Genomic DNA, 16920 nt, shown 5'->3' with positions numbered 1-16920 from the left:
CTGGGTTGTTGGGGGTTCTGTATTCTATGCATTATTTTTTAAACTAATTGGACTGCCTTATATGTATTTGTTACTGTTACTATTTTGTGATGACTGAAAGTAGGATTTGACGTTTGTCCTCATTTCTCTGAAAACTGGTTGAACGGTGGAGTTTGGTACCTGGCTTTGCTGCTCCTCTCCCTTGTAAATTGCTATTTATCTGTCTATAGGTGTTAATGTTAATTGTTTGTAAACTGTATTGTTTAATAAAATATAAACAAGAGTGTTCGGATATCCCGTTAACTCTGAGAGCTGGCTCTGCGGGAGCTGGATCAGTATTAAGAACTTGTCACATGTAAATAAGGGGTGACTTGGTGATGGAATAACTCTGTTGAGTTATTTCAATGACAAAGAGAAAAACATGCTTCTGAAGAAATTTGCTTGCAACAGTCATCTTTGAGTTGGGTTAACTATTTCTGGCATTATGCCATTATTTGGAAAACATGACTTGTTCGATTCTGCTGTTAAAGACTGGGCCCAAATGTGGAAAGAATACATAATTTTTTCCCAGGCAAATGACATTGGGGCAGATGAGAAGCAATGAGTAATTCTCTTGACAGCTTGTAGACCCTCAGCTTTTTCGGTTATAATAAGCCTAACTTTCCCTGAGGCATCAGATCCTAAAACTTTTCAGTTGACGGAGTTAGTTAAGGAATATTACGACCTCAAGCCGGAATATTACGGTCTCATTCTGAGACCCTACTGGTTTTACTTGGCAATTCGAGAGCCACGTGAATCCATATCAGGGTTTTTGACTAGCTTAAGATGACTGGCAGAAATGTATGATTTTGGTTTAACCCTGAATAAGATGAGACTGATATGTGGGATTAATGATGAAACCATGCAAAAAGCACCTACTAGCTGAAGCCCAACTGGACTTCAAATTACGATTGACTTTATGATTAGAAAATGAGACAAGTGGAGCATAGGAGTTGCAGGGTATTCTGATGGAAGTGGACTCCCTTGCCAGTCCGACTGAGTGTGGGGAACACCACTTGAGTGAAGACGATTGCATAGCCTCACTCAGGACATATCTTAAACAGTCAGACTGTAGGCCAGCCTGCAGCAAAACCCCTGAACAAAGTCAAGCCTCAGCCAAAATGGATAATATTTTCTTCAGGATCCAGACTGGCAAGCCATTGTAGTTGCTGCTGTTGTGCAGACTCAAGACAGCAAAAGACTCCCACTAGAGCTAAATCGAATAAGAGAACTCAAAGGCCTGTTTCCAGGAGAGTGCTCTCCCTAGAAAATCCATCTATATCTGATTTGGAGCAGTTAAAATGCTTAGCGACATCCAAATATCAAAATAAACATCTGGACAAATGGTCACCTGGCTCAATTGGAGGTTGACACTGGCATAGCTGTTTCAGTGATTTCAGTTTTTAAACAGCTTTGACAAAGGGTCAGTTAGACTCAAAATGTCAGCTCTTTTCTCTCCTTACAGATGCTGCCAGACCTGGTGAGATTTTCCAGCATTTTCTCTTATGGTTCCAGTTTTTAACATAATTTGCTCTGGTCGCCTACTTTTTAAGTTTGTGCAAGACCTTGACTATAACAGGAGCCTTTACAGATTAAGGATACAATTTCATATCTGGTCTCTTCTGAAAAGCAGCTGGTTCAGTTACAATTTATATTAGTGAAAGGCTTGGGACAAAGCTTGATGGGGCAAAATTGGGGAGGAAGATTCACCCAGATTTGCTCAACATTTTTCGAGTAGAAAATGGCTGCATGAGTGAAGTCCTAATTAAATACCTGGAAATCTTTCAGGAAGGTCTATGGACTATCAAAGGAGGCAAGACCACATTGCATGTTGACCTGCAAGCAATTCCACAATTCTGCAAGGTCCACCCAATGCCATTTGCCTGAATGGCAAAAGCAGAAGCAGAAATCAGAAGGCTGGGAAGTGAAGGAATCATCAAACCAGTCCAGTTTGTGGAATGGGCAGCACCAGTCATAGTGATTGTGAAGCCCAAAGGGTTGGCTCACCATTGTGGAGATTTCAAACAAATGGTAAGCCAATTTTTGCAGTATAAACATACACAATCCTTCACGAAGAAGATTTATATGCAGAGCTGGCAGGGAGGCTGTCCTTCATGAAGCTGGACATGAACCATACATAACTGCAATTGCTGCTAGATAAGGATTCCCAGAAATATGCTCCAGTTAAATATCCATAAGAGTTTGTATCAATATACAAGACTGCCATTTAGGAAATTGTCAGCCGATGCAATTTTTCAGCAAATGACAAAGGACATTTTACAAGGTGCTCCCCAGGTTGCCATTTATTTAGATAATGCACTAATAACAGAGAAGACCAACATATATAGAAATTTGGACGTAGTCCTTAGACTTTTCTCCCAAACGGGCATACGTCTTCTAAGGTAAAAATGTGTTCCAGGCACCCTGAGGGATCTACTTGGATTTCAGAGTCAACAAAACTGGGCTACACCCATTGCAAGATGAAAGTGAGGGTGTTCAAAAGAGCACTGCCTACCATATCTGTACCAGAGCTTAGGTATTGCCTTGGGCCAGTGAATTATTATGGAAAGTTCATACATAACCTAGCCTCCATTTGGCACCTTTGCATCTTAAAAAAAGGATCAGCTTGAGAAATGGTTGCGTAGACAAGCCATAGTTTTAAGGGAAAAGAAGAAACCGCTGTCATCCTCTACGGTGTTGGCACACAATGATCTCAAGTGAGATCTGGTATTGACATGTGATATCGCCCCTAATGACATTGGAGTAGTATTAGCTCATCGGTGGTCCAATGGACAGGAATGCCCAAAAGCGTATGTATCCAAGACTTTGGCTAAATATGCCCAGATAGAGAAGGTAGATTTGGCAGTTATATTTAGAGTTAGGAAGTTCCATCAATAGCTTTACATATGTAAATTTGTAATAACAATAGACCTCAAATCCTTGCTAGGTCTACTTTAGAGGACATGGCAGCACCGCCCGTAGTTTCAGGCAGAATTCAGCAGTGGATTTTAATACTAAGTGTATAATTACAAGTTGGAACACCATTCAGGAGGCAAATAGCAAATGCGGATGCATTGAGCTGCCTCCTACTGGCAGATACACCACTGGTGGGACTGCTATTGGAACAGTCTGTAATGATTTTAAAATTTCTGGATACACTTCCAGTCATAGCTGACAATATCAGACTTCAGACACCGAAAGATCCAGTCCTGGCAAAACTGAAACATCTGGTGGTGATGGGTGAAACCAAAGGACTGTCACAACCAGAACTGAAATGTTTTTGGACCCGGAGAGGTCGGCATTTTATTATGGAGAGCATGCGTAATTGTCCTGAGCAAAGATCACCACCAGATATTGGCTGAACTGCACCAGGGTCATCTAGAGGTTTCCAAAATGAAGATGTCAGCAAGAAGTTATGTCAGGTGGGCAGGCTTGGATACAGACAGCTGTGTTAGTGGGCAATGCCCAGAGGACAGAAAATACCACCAGCAGCTCCCTTACATTCATAGGAATGGCTAGGTAAATCCTGGACTGGCTTGCACATCAACTATGCAGGTGTTTTCATGGGCTTCTTAGTCATTTTGGATGCTCACTCAAAGTGGTCAAATGTGTATTCAGATCATTCACCATACATACGGACAATGATAGAAAAACTATGTACTTTTGTTTTGCAAAACACGGACTCCTGGAAGCGTTGGTCACAGATAATGGGCCATTGTTTACCAGCACAGAAATTTCAGTATTTCTTAAAGTCGAATGGTATTCAACATATAAGAACAACTCCAAACCATCTTTTATTCAATGTTCTGGAAGAAAGAGCGGTCAACATTTGAAGGAAGGCTGAAAGAAACAGCTCACAACTTCACAAGACACCAGACTGTTCCAGTTCCTATTTGATTATAAGATCATCCCTCTTGCAACTACAGGGATAGCTCTAGCAGAGTGGTTAATGGAGAGGAGACTGCATGCCAGGGTAAATCTGATCTTCCTGGACTCATTGGTGGATGGGGAAAGAGGGTGAAATGACATCAGGAATGCCAAGTGTGAGACCATTTACTTCAGGGGATGAAGTTTGATGTAATGTGAAGGTCCTGAACAACCATGTGGACCACAGGAGTGCAGCAGCAAAACATGTCTGGCTCCTCGACAGCCTTTTCAATTGTTCTTGAACCTGATGGATCTCCTTCTCCACCAAATATTGAAGATACCCCAGAATCTGAGATGCGCACTGCCTTTGCTGCACCTTCTGCCTGAAGATAATGAATTTCTTCTTAGACACTCTGGGCGCAAGAGGTGAGCTACTGTGCATTACACGCTGCCCATATCAGAGGCAGAATTGGAGGAATCTGACCCAGTGCTAAAATGTCCAGGAAGAGCTACCAAAACAAAAGAAAACAGCCTATGTGGTCAGACTCAGAGGGGGAGGGATGTATCATTGTAATGAGATCAGCCAAGTGGACATCATAGAATGAGTTCCCTGAATGGTGCTGTTAATTTGGTCCAATCAGGGAGCCCTAGCTGACAGATGAGAACAAAAGTGCCAGGATTTGGGGTTTGTCCTCATTTCCCTGTAAACTGGTTGAACGGTAGGGTTTGGGGCCTGGTTTTGCTGCTGCTCTCCCTGGTAAAATTGTTGACTCTTGTATACAGCTGTAAATATTAACGGATTTTTGCAAACTGTTTTGTAATTGTTTAATAAAATAAAAAAAAGAAAAAAAAAGAACAGGAGTGCCAGACATTCTGGTCACTCAGAACCAGATCAATGTTGAGAACACTCTGCGTGTAAATAAAAGGTGACCTGGTAATGGGATATCTGCCTCTGTGGAGATATTTCAGGTGACTTGACATTTTGATACTTTTAATGTTGTGATTCTGTGGTAAAGACTGCATAACTAATAAACTTAATTTACAATCAAGCATTAAGTTAATATTCAATAACTTTCACACCAAATGAGAAGTTAACCCATGTTCCTATTTTAAAAATCATAACACCAGATTTATATGGAAGCACTAGCTTTTGAGACACTGTCTCCTGATGAAGAGACTGTGCCTCGAAAGCTAGTGCATCCAAATAAACCTGTTGGACTATAACCTGATGCTGTGTGATTTTTATCTTTGTCCACCCTAGTCCAACAATGGCACCTCCAAATCACAAGTTCCTAATGACATTCTTGATGATTTTAGTAGTATTAACTCAGTGACTTGAGTGCAGTATTGAATTCATGGAGCTTAAGATGGTAATTGTAATATGAAATCAAAATACAATGAAGTTAATTTTCTGTATTTCATGATAGCTTGTCAATTAATGATATCAATTATATTTCTAAATTAATACTTTTTAAATGGTTTCAAGGTAGAGGTGGCACTGATCTATTTATCACTTCAGTGGATCTCCCTGCACCAAATATTCCTAGTTAAATCAGCAGGTATGAAACTCTAACATTAGATGGTGCAAATGAGCAACTTGTTTACACTACTTTCCTCTCTGTGAAAATAGTTGACTTCTGTTTGGTGTCCCCATCAGTATATGTAGTGAACCAGGCCTCAATTTTCACCATTTCATTGCGAAGTGGCGTAAAACTTTTGAGATGCTAAAATTGTGTAAAAGATAAGCCATATGGCCCAATGGCACACTGTACCTTGAGGCCAACTGTAGTATCAGGGATCAGCTTTACTGTTACTTCAATCACACCATTTAAGAAGGCAACAATAACAATAAAAGGCAGACCAATATTTATATTTGACAACTATATTTTGTAAAATCCAGTATATCGTCATAGGAAGAAAATGTACAAATCTGGTTTCTTTTGCACACTGAGGTTTCATTCTTGTGAACTAGTCAAGGTATTTTTTAATGACAAATTTTCAAATAAAACTAATTGTGCATGTACAATATTAAAAGGGATGTTCTAAAACAATTAACTATATAGCCTTTTGTGCCCTTTCAAAACAATCTAGTATTTATAGACATGTACAAATTTGATGTGAAGAAACTATTTAAACTAGCTACTGACACAAGCAGGCATATATGCTTTCAATGATGGCAGTTTCACAATAATGTACACAAAATTCCTTTACAGTAACCAATTACTATAAAAAGCTACGCTATCACATGATTAATTTTTTTCACGCTTGAGATTGGTTTTGTTTTCTAACTTCAATCAGGACAGAACTTCTCAAAGACTTTAGTGAGACTTCTCTAGTCGAGGATTAAGGAGATTGCTGACAAGTTTCTGCTGCAAAATTACAAACTGAAAATGGATGAGTTTGAGTGTCAACCTGGCCACATGACTTTGAATAGAGTGCAATGCCAGAGCTGCTAGTCAATGATTTAATTATGGAACTGTAGAATGCAATTAATTTGAATGTGCTTGATTAGTACCTTAATCATAATCATCTAAACTTATTTTCTATTCTGCTTTGGGGGTACAAAATACAATTGTTTTCTACATTACTATATTTATACTGTTTTTCATATTTTAAAAAAAACTCTACTTAAATTCACAATACATTCTGCCTTTCTCCTCCCTCTCAAAATTTTTTGTAAACCACAAAACTAAGATAGCAGTATCATAAATGAAGTTAAGACAAGGCATCGCTAACCTGGATTAGTGCAAGTAAAACTATCCAGAAAAAGTTACAATATTAATGATATTCTCTACCACTAAGATTATCAAGGCATTTTATAATTTGCTTCAACAAGTGCTATCATTTCCAATAGATCCAATATCCAAATGTACTTAAAAATATAAAAGCTTGAGAACAATGCCTGCACATCATAGCAGCAAAGGAATCAAGCAAAATGGTGCAGAATACTCTCTCAAACTGTTCTCATCTCAACAGAAAATAAAAGGTAGCAAAGTATGGGCAGCACAGTGCTTAGCACTCTACCTCTGAACCCAGGGACCTGGGCTCAATTCCAACCTTGGGTGACTGTGTGGAGTATGTCCATCCTCCATGTCAGCATGGGTATCTGCTAGGTGCTCCAATTTCCTCCCACAGTCCAAAGATGCGCAGGTTAGTTGATTAGCTATGCTAAATTGCCCCATTGTGTCCAGGGGTGTGCAGGCTAGGTGGATTAGCCATGGAAAATGCAGGCTGAAGGGATGGGGATGGGAGGGTGGCGGTGTCTAGTTGGCATGCTCTTCGAAGGGGTAATGCGGACTTGATGGGCTGAATGCCCTATTTCTGCACTGTAAAAATTCTATTCTATAACCCGGCCTATATTTTGCTGGTAAAAATGGACATACGAAAATAAATTCCTGATGAAGGGCTTTTGCCCGAAACGTAGATTTCGAAGCTACTTGGATGCTGCCTGAACTGCTGTGCTCTTCCAGCACCACTAATCCAGAATATGAAAATAAATGCAAAGTCGTAAGGGAATCACTTAGCATCAAGTTTCTTTTTTAAAAAAAAATATCACTCATGGAATGTGGGTACTGGTGGCTGGGTCAGCATTTGTTCCTTTTGAAAATATGGTGGTGAGCCGCCGCCTTGAACCACGACAGTCCACCTGCTGCAGGTCCCTCCTCAATGTGAGGGCATTCCAGGAATTTGATCCACTGACAGTGAAATAGTGGAGATATTTCCAAGTCAGGATGGCGAATGGCTAGAAGGGGTGCTTGAAGGTGACGGTATTCCTATGCATCAGCTGACTTTATCTTTCCAGATGGTAGTAGTCATAGGTTGGAAGGTGCTGTCCAAATCTCTTTGGTGAATTTCTGTAGTTCAACTATAGATGATGCACACTGCTGTTACTGTGCATCAGTGGAAAGACAACATTTGAGAATGTGGTGTCAGTCAATCAGGCTGCTTTGTTCTGGATGATATAAAGCTTCTTGGTTATTACTGGAACTGCACTAATCCTGGCAGATGGGGAGTATTTCATCATACTCCTGGATTTGTGCCTTGTAGATGGTAAACAGGCTTTGGGGCATCAGAAAGGTGGGTTACACGCTATAGTATTCCTAGCCTCTGATTTGCCCTTGTAACCACTCTATTTAAATAGTGAGCCCAGTTCAATTTCTGGTCAATGGTAACCTCCAGGACACAGAGTGGGGAATTCAGTAATGGTAATGCTGTTAAATATCAAGGGGAGGAGAGTGATTAGATTGTCTCTTATCGGAGATGGTCATTGCCTGGCATTTGTTTGGCACAAATGTCATTTGCCATTTTCCAATTCAAGCCTGGATAATGTCCAGGTCTTGTTCCATTTGGACATGGACATGGGCTGCTTCAGTATTGCAGGAACTATAAATAGTCTGAACATTTTGCAATCAACAGCGAACATCCCCACTTCTGACCCAATGATGGAGGGAAGTTGAAGCAGGTGAAGATGGTTGACCCTAGGACACTAGCCTGAGGAACTGGAGCCGAGATGACTGACTTTCATCAACCACATCCTTCCTATGTACAAGGTATGACTCCAAGCATTGAAGAGTTTTCCCCAATTCATATTGACTTCGGTTTTGCTAAGGCTCTTTGATGTCACACATTTATCAAATGTGGCCTTGATGTCAAGGGCTGTCACTCTTATCTCATCTACGGAATTCAGCCTTATCCATGTTTGAACTAATGCTGTGATGTGGTCAGGAGCTGAGTTGTTGTCATGAACCCAAACTGAGTATCACTGAGCAGGTGCTGCTTGATAGCACTGTTGATAACATCTTCCCATCATTTTACTGATGATCGAGAGTAGACTGATGGTATAGTAATTGGCCAGGTTGGATTTGTCCTGCCTTTTGGGTACAGGACATACCTGGGCAATTTTCCACATTGTCAGATAGTTGCTAGTGTTGTAGCTGTAATGGAACAGCTTGGCTAGGGGTACAGCCAATTCTGGAGCTCAAGCCTTCAGTATTATTGCCAGAATGTTTTCAGGGCCCATAACCTTTGCACTAGCCAATGCCTTCAACCATTTCTTGCCATAATGTAGAGTGCATCAAATTGTTTGGAGACTGGCATCTATGATACTTAGGACCTCGAGAGAGGGTTGAGCTGGATCATCCACTTGACACTTTGGCTGAGAATTATTGAGTGTTTCAGCCTTTTGCACTGGTGTGCTGGAATCTCCCATCATTAAGGATGGGCATGTTCGTGGAATCTTCACTTTCAGCGAGTTATCTGACGATCCAATCACGGCTGAATGTGGCAGGACTGCAGAGCTCAGAACTGATTCTTTGATTGCAGGATCACTTAGCTCTCAATTGCTCCTTGTGCTGTTTCGTACACAAATAGTCCTGTTTTTTGCTTTAACAGATTGACACCTCATTTTTGTCTCACAGGTATGCCTGGTACTTCTCCTGACATGCCCTCCTGAATTCGCCACTGAATCAGGGATGATCCCATGGCGTGATGGTAATGATAAAGTGGGGAAAATGTAGGGCTGTGAGGTTGCAGATTTCATTGGAGTACATTGGAGGCACATGCTGACCAGACTAGGTAAGAATGGCAGATTTCCTTCCCAGAAGGACATTAGTGGACCACATGGATATTTGTGACAATTAACAGGAGTTTCATGGTCATTGTTAGACTCTTAATTCCAGGTATTTATTGAATTCAAATTCCACCTGCTATGGTGAGATTCAAACTTGGGTCCCCGAGAATTACCCAAGTTTTTGGATTAATTGTCTATAACATGATTATATTGAGAGGCCATTGCCTGCCCTAATTAACATTTTTATTTCTAGTTTTCCCTTATGTTGATGTCATTAAAGGACCTCTGGGATGAATAGTAAAAAAAAAAAGTGCCCTTTGGTGGCTATCCAGTCATTTCCATCAAGGATATGAAGAAGGTCTGAACAAAAGTTTAGTTTCTCTTTTTGTCGTTCACCTGGTAATAACTATCACGATCACTAATACCCCTAGCCACTGCGACCCATGCCTGCCTTTTTACCTAGACCAGATAAAACATGGAGTAGTGTGCCAAAGGCTTCATGGGTTAAGTGAAACTGATGAAAATAGTTGATAATTATTGCACGGTTCAAAGTCCTGAACAAACATATCACGAACTGGTAATTACTACCTTCATTATCACAATTCTAACACGCATTCTGAAATGGGACAATGTATTAAATAAAAATTGTTAAAGAAAATGTTAACCTAGGAATATTTTCATGATTTGTTCAAAGAGAAAAAAAAACAAAAATTATGTTTCTAATGTTTCTTCCTGCCTCAAATAATTTCTGTAATGAGAAATTAGAAAATAAAAATGTCAGCCAAGAATTTCCAATTTAATTTAGGAATTTATATGCAAGAATTCAAACTGTTGGTAATAAACTGGATTGTTGTTCATTGAGATTGAAAAGTCTGGCCTTATAATTGTCACCCTACTGTTGTTGCATGAACAAGTACAACAATCTGCAAAATTAATTAATAGTCAGCAATTAGTATGAAGTCAATTAATTTTCCACTGTTAATGCTGAAACACAACAAGTCCATCAGGTTCGCTAGCTATTGTTACAATTTAGAAGTCAAAACAACAATTGTTTCTGATGTTATCAGAAAATGTAATTTGAAAAATACTGAATAACCTCTTTTGACCAATATTTCCTTACTGAGATAAAGTGGAAAAAGTTTTCCACTTTAAATTACATTATTTCAGACAAAGCCATTCGTTTTTAGTTCATTTTACAAACAAGAATGTCTGAAGGCAAAGTCATGATGTTTTCTAATGACCTAAACTGACCGACATAGAGTAAGTGAGGGATTTTATCTCGAAATGCAAAAAACGTTTTTTAAAACTACAGCATATAGAAAAATATAAAAATCTTTGAAATATGCCTTTAATAAAGCATTTACATATGATTCTCCCTGCCCATTTTGAAAAAAAATCGAATTCCTAGCCAGTGGACTTTTTTTTCCCCTCTCAAAACTATGATTCCAAACTGGGGTATTGATTTATTCATCGAAGTGGCTCGATTTAGGAATCAGAAGGTGCTATTCTGCAGAGTCTTCCATTTTGCACACTTGCCAACTGGCCTCTTTCCACACTAAATTTCTTTGATTCAGTTGCCAAGAAGCTCCTTCTTTTTAAATTTAGGGACAACACATTGCTTGTCTCCCTCTCCTGGGTTGAGATGACAAGCAAAGATCAATCGTCTATTAAGCAACATAACTGAGAACAAATAAAGCTCCTACAACTGAATGCATGATTGAACTGTCAAATAGTCTTAAGGCCTTGATCTGGCATCTAGCAGATTACAGTTTATACTTTGTACCATGAGACTGGAGGAAGCACTCGTTACATTTGGAAGCCTGTTTGGAATTAATGTAGTACCTTTCATTTAAGTAGATTATTAGGTCACAGTTTCATTTTCCATAAATTTTCAGTTTTATAAAGAACCCTTCTTAAAGGAAAGATGGGAAACCGGATTGGAACAGCAACCCATACTAAACTAGATTTAGTTACAAACAAACTAGGAGCATGTTATTCATAAAATCAAATATTGTTTGATTTGAAAGAGTACACATAACTATCTTTAATACTGCATCATTTTTCCTAGAGTTCCCATTTTGGGTAATGGCTTCAGGTCATCTGTCCTTTAAGAAATGCTCTGAAGGATTACATACACTTAAACCATCTAGAATTTTAAAAGCAATTGATAATGATACTTAAATACACATTTTTAAATGTATAACTTCAAATAAAATAGCAATACCTCAGGATATCCAGAAAACAACCTTTTTGCAGGATAGAAAGTCAAGGTTAACACTACTTTAGATTATTTGATGTGGTTGGAAACAATTTCCACCTTTCCCATGTACAACTATTTAAGAAAGTTTAAAAAGATTACATTGAATTCAAAAGATACAATAGGCAAATTTTAGGATGTTGAATATTAATCTATTACAGTCCTATTTCAGGTTTTTGTATAAATCCTGGTTAAAGACAGAACCTGCTGCTCACTGCAAACACAAAAAAAACTTGCCTTCGTGTAAAATGGTTGTTACTTCAAGTGAAAATACCATCTTATTTTGTTATGTGTGATTCTTTGAGCCTCCCTAGGTCTCACATTTATTTTTTGACAAACACAGTACATCTACATCTTGCCAAAAACTGTCCTGATTGGAGTAAAACATCTGCAGTATTAAAATGGCACATTTGAATAAGATGGTAATATGGAATGTTAAAATTTGATTTTGATTTCTACAGAGGAAATGTGCGTATTGAAATTTCTACCCAAACGTTTATACAGTTGAAATTTTATGCATAATACCACTTTTTATGTTTAAACTGGGAAACAAAAAAAGTTCACTACATAAGTGATTGAGTACTCAAACTATTTTCAGCACAGTATATGAGTGTGTTGTTACGATCTGCCTGAAAAGGTACTAAGAGCAGATTCAATAGTAACTTTCAAAACGGACTTTGATAAATACTTCAATGGGAGAAAATAGCAAGACTATAGGCAAAGAAGGGGATTGGGAATAATTGGATAGCTCTAAGAGCCTGTATAGGCACAATGGGCCAACTACCCTCCTCCTGTGCTGTAAGATTCTAAAATTCTATCATATGAACTTTATGTTTAAAAAACAATTTCCATTGATATAATTTTAATATAAATCATACCCGACCTTTTAAATGTTTAGAGAACAGATACATTTTGGACAAGTGACTAGAAACACCCAAATATACTGCATGCATCAAAATGGAAACATTCAGATAATTCAGTTTAAAAGCACAATTATAATATCTTCTAGTGTGGATTAGGTTGGGGAGGTGGGACACAACCTTGGTATGATATATGGAGTGTTCAATGCAATTTGGGGCAAAGAAGGATTAACTCGGTGTTAAAACCTTTTGAAGAAAATGACTAATTTTTTTTAGAAGAAAGAACTGGTCGATAAGCTGATAAAACTAGTGCTGTATTCAGATGCTCTTTGTGATAGGACAACAACTGCACATGCTTGAATAACAATAATGGAACCTGGACTCGTTGACTTTGTAGCTTCGCTTGGTATTATATGCTTCAATATGTTTCAAAAGTAAAACAAAAATCTGGATTAACTTTATGTTAACACACAAAGGCGGCTGTATAAATTTCAGTCACATCTCTTGTCACAAAGATGTCATCTGAAGGGAATTATGTCAACTTGAAAAACACTAATTTCTTTGCCATTGATTTTTTTAGTAGGTTATGTTATTATCTAGCTGCCTAGACTTTGACAAAAAAAAGGCTAGTTCTCTGCATCCTGATTTTGTACTGCAGGCTTGTTTCCAGTATTTGTTGACCCTTCATAGCGTTGTGATGCAATGGCTGCCTGGTGGGACATACTCTTTCGAACAATATCTCCTTTTCGCCACAAAGTGATTTCCTATGTGTAAAACAAAACAAATTGTAATACTAGATACAGAAGTAGATTTCTGTTAGCAACATTTCATGATGTTAAAACAATATTGTGCTTCCAGTTAAGTACTTTTCCTGGAACATAAAAGACATAAACACTACATACAAGACATGTTATTGATGTTACGGAGGCTCGATATAGCACTGTTTTTTTCAAAGTATGCCAGTAAATCTGTCAGAAACACCATTTAACAACAAAACAATCATAATTAAACTTGCTGAAATGAAATCATGTCTAATGTACTGAAACACATGTTGCTTAGATAGCCAGCTTCTCAATGAATAAAAGATATCTCTGGTATCTATATTGCAAAATGTTTTTCACAATTCTAAACCACAACAGTGGTCCTCTGGTTTCCCATATACAGTTTTGGATACACCATGGTTCACGATAGATGTCCCTATGATAATTACATTGATCAACAGGTTTGTGGCAACGGGATAGCAGTAACATATGACAGACATTTATAATGGCGAAACAAGCACTGGAGACAACCTTGATATTACTCAAGAAAAACTAAAATACAACCTAATGCAGATAAGTTTACACAGGATACGTAGAGGAGAATTTAGGCAGTTGGATAAGTATGTCAGTTGATGGGTTGTGGGTGACCATCCTCACTCCAGCTTGTTTTATTGATTACATTAGATTACAGTGTGGAAACAGGCCCTTCGGCCCAACAGGTCCACACCGACCCGCCGAAGCGCAACCCACCCAGACCCATTCCCCTACATTTACCCCTTCACAAAACACTACGGGCAATTTAGCATAGCCAATTCACCTAACCTGCATATTTTTTGCATTCTGGGAGAAAACTCCGTGGAGCACCCGGAGGAAACCCACGCAGACACGGGGAGAATGTGCAAACTCCACACAGAGTACCGCCTGAGGCGGGAATTGAACCCGGGTCTCTGGCGCTGTGAGGCTGCAGTGCTAACCACTGTGCCACCCATCTTTTTTTTCTCTGTAAACAAAACACGCTCAGAAAGCATGGCATAATTTGGCTGCTCCAGGAATTAGCAATGGCCACTGACTGGTGAAGGTGATGTTTGAAATTTGCTGTCTAACGAAAAGAACGTTGATGGGTATGATAAATTCTAAGCAAACATATGGTACTAAACAATCAATAAAAAGGTTCTAGAGGCTAGCAATAGAACAGAGTCTTCCATGGATTACAAACAAAAGAGGAACAATACCATTCTCTTGCAACCTGATTTCTATACACAACGCAATCTGTCTAACAGCAATATTGTAAAGATGCCAATGAGCTTGGCATTTTTCCAGTTCAATTTTAAGAGAAAAATATGATGACTACATCTGTTGGTTTGCTGTCAAGAGAAACCACAAAGTCAAGGGCATTTACCAGATGAAAGTAACTTCACCTGCCATGCAGAGCATCGACCTTTAAAATAATTCAGCTTGGCTAAACATTTTCAAAGTGCTTCTATCCCAAAAATGTGATGTTTCTTGGAAGCCCAGGGTTGCACCCAGTCAACTTCAAGCAATGGTTATATAACAAATGCACACTTATCGCTCTCTAAACCATACAAGTAATTGCAGGCAATTTTAAAGACAGTGAACTATGAATAGACTACTTATTTTGTTAAGCTATTTAAGATCATCGAAATTCTTGTACCAAAATACTGGTTTGGAAAAAGGTTATTTTGCAGTTTCAAAAGCAGTTTAAATATTGACTGCTTTTGAAATTTTTTATTACCTGTTGATTTATGAAATTACTGAAAAGGTGATAAAATGTGGTATGAAGTTTTTTTGTTTCAGTCGAGCTTTAACCATACTGGACAACATGCTTTGACTGAATCTATATCACGCTTACATTACAGAGTGATCTACAAAGTTCTGTTCTGAAAAGCCGTTTAACAACAGGAAGATGAAATATAGATGTTATTCAAAGTTAGTGGTGTGTGCCTCCTGCTGTAACTATTTAAAGGTACAAAATTTGTGATCATTTTAAGTTAGATTTACACGTGTAGTGCACCTTAATGTTCTAAAGGAAGGGAAAAATGGTTTAAAAGCTGTGTGCGTGAGTCCAACAACACATTTTATAGATGTGCAAATTAGGATTTTTAAAAAAAAAACTACATCTGTCTTGAAAATAGCTTCAGCTTGTAGAAAACACAATAAGTGCAAATAAAACCAATGTGAGCAATCTCAGAGAACACTATCGTTGGGCTAACTCTGTAAAAGTTATAATTTTCAACAACAGTTGCCGTGACTGTAACAGAAGGAGATAAAGGAGCCTCTTTGCATCTGGAAGCCCACCCTTGAGAGTATATGTTCGTGGTAAACCAAACTTGAGCCTGGAGTTAATTCGGTAATGTCTGCCAATAGCAATTAGGTACACTAATAAAAGATGGTAAAGTTAAAGCACATGTTCATTACTCAATGCCTAGTTAATTAGTACTGACCTGTTGTTTGAAATATCTCCTTTCCTCCTCATCAATAAGAACGAGATTGAGGTAGTATCGTACAGAGAACTTCTTGTTGATATCCCTCATTGTTGGAGTTAACTCATATCCAGCCAGAAAAAGCCTGATAGGTATGGACTCACCTATAAAAACAAAGAATAATTCAAAACAATATACAAACGAATTAATCAAAATTATAATATTTTTCTTTACCATGCAATAAATAGGAGACATTAGTAAGAAATACTTTAGCCCTGGTCCTCAATACTACTGCAATGCAACTTTTCTGGTTTTAATCCAACATGACATGACCATTGTCTGTTACTGGTTGAACTGGCAAGAATGATGATAAAATGCTTCCTACTCTTTGATACAACATAGTAATTGGTAATTGAATCAGTATCACTACAATTTTAGTAATGATTCAAAACCACCACTCCTGTGCTTTACAAAGTGAGAAGATAAAAGGTGATATTTGAAAGATAATTTACAGTATTTATGAATATTTGAATTTTTAAGGATATTTATATCACATGACAATCCAGTTTCAACTGACTGAGCCATATTTATCTGTCTGACTTACGATGGCAGTGCTACATTCATAATATGGTGGTGATCAGGTCGGTGCTACAGTACAAATGTTAAAATGCTGATTAATGCTGGGGACATCTATTTTAGAATTATTTTCCCAGTAGTTCTTTGCTTTTGAAAAGGATTGAAACCTGAAGAATAAAGACTAAAAAGAGTAGAAAAAAAAGTAACATAAGAAAAATATCTGCCATTTTGAATGGAGTTGTCTTGCCACACATGAGCCAAACATCATTCAAGCACAGAGAAGATACTACTGCGAATTGTCCAGGAAGACACATTTTGTTCTTTAGACAAAGTACAAATCTAGTTTCGCTCAAAAGCTTTGAGACAAACCTCTGACTGGGGCTCCATCCATTATTTCATACTTTGCTATTGTATCATTTTCATGAAACACATTTGGTCCAGTTCCTGTAGTTTCCCTTTTTATGATGTCAATCTCCATATGCTTGATCTTGATTCGAACCAATAAGAAATAGATCTTTCCTACAATCACATCCTTCAAATGATACCTAGAGTTAGAAAAGACATTAGGACT

At 38.2% G+C, this 16920-nt stretch overlaps 1 protein-coding gene across 1 annotated transcript in view; it reads right to left on the bottom strand.

The window, feature by feature from the left end:
* Window positions 1–5751: 5751 nt before the first annotated feature.
* Window positions 5752–16920, bottom strand: part of LOC140494137 (vacuolar protein sorting-associated protein 26B-like) — a 41937-nt gene continuing 30768 nt past the window's right edge. The window contains exons 4-6 of the mRNA XM_072593180.1: window positions 16719–16894; window positions 15795–15937; window positions 5752–13335 (exon numbers count right to left, since the gene is read on the bottom strand). Coding sequence (XP_072449281.1) covers window positions 13198–13335; window positions 15795–15937; window positions 16719–16894 — 457 coding nt within the window. The 3' untranslated portion in view covers window positions 5752–13197. The remainder of the gene's footprint in view (window positions 13336–15794; window positions 15938–16718; window positions 16895–16920) is intronic.

Source organism: Chiloscyllium punctatum, chromosome 23 (genome assembly GCF_047496795.1).
Source record: "Chiloscyllium punctatum isolate Juve2018m chromosome 23, sChiPun1.3, whole genome shotgun sequence".
Lineage (NCBI taxonomy): Eukaryota > Metazoa > Chordata > Chondrichthyes > Orectolobiformes > Hemiscylliidae > Chiloscyllium > Chiloscyllium punctatum.
This window is presented reverse-complemented; position numbering and strand designations above follow the sequence as displayed.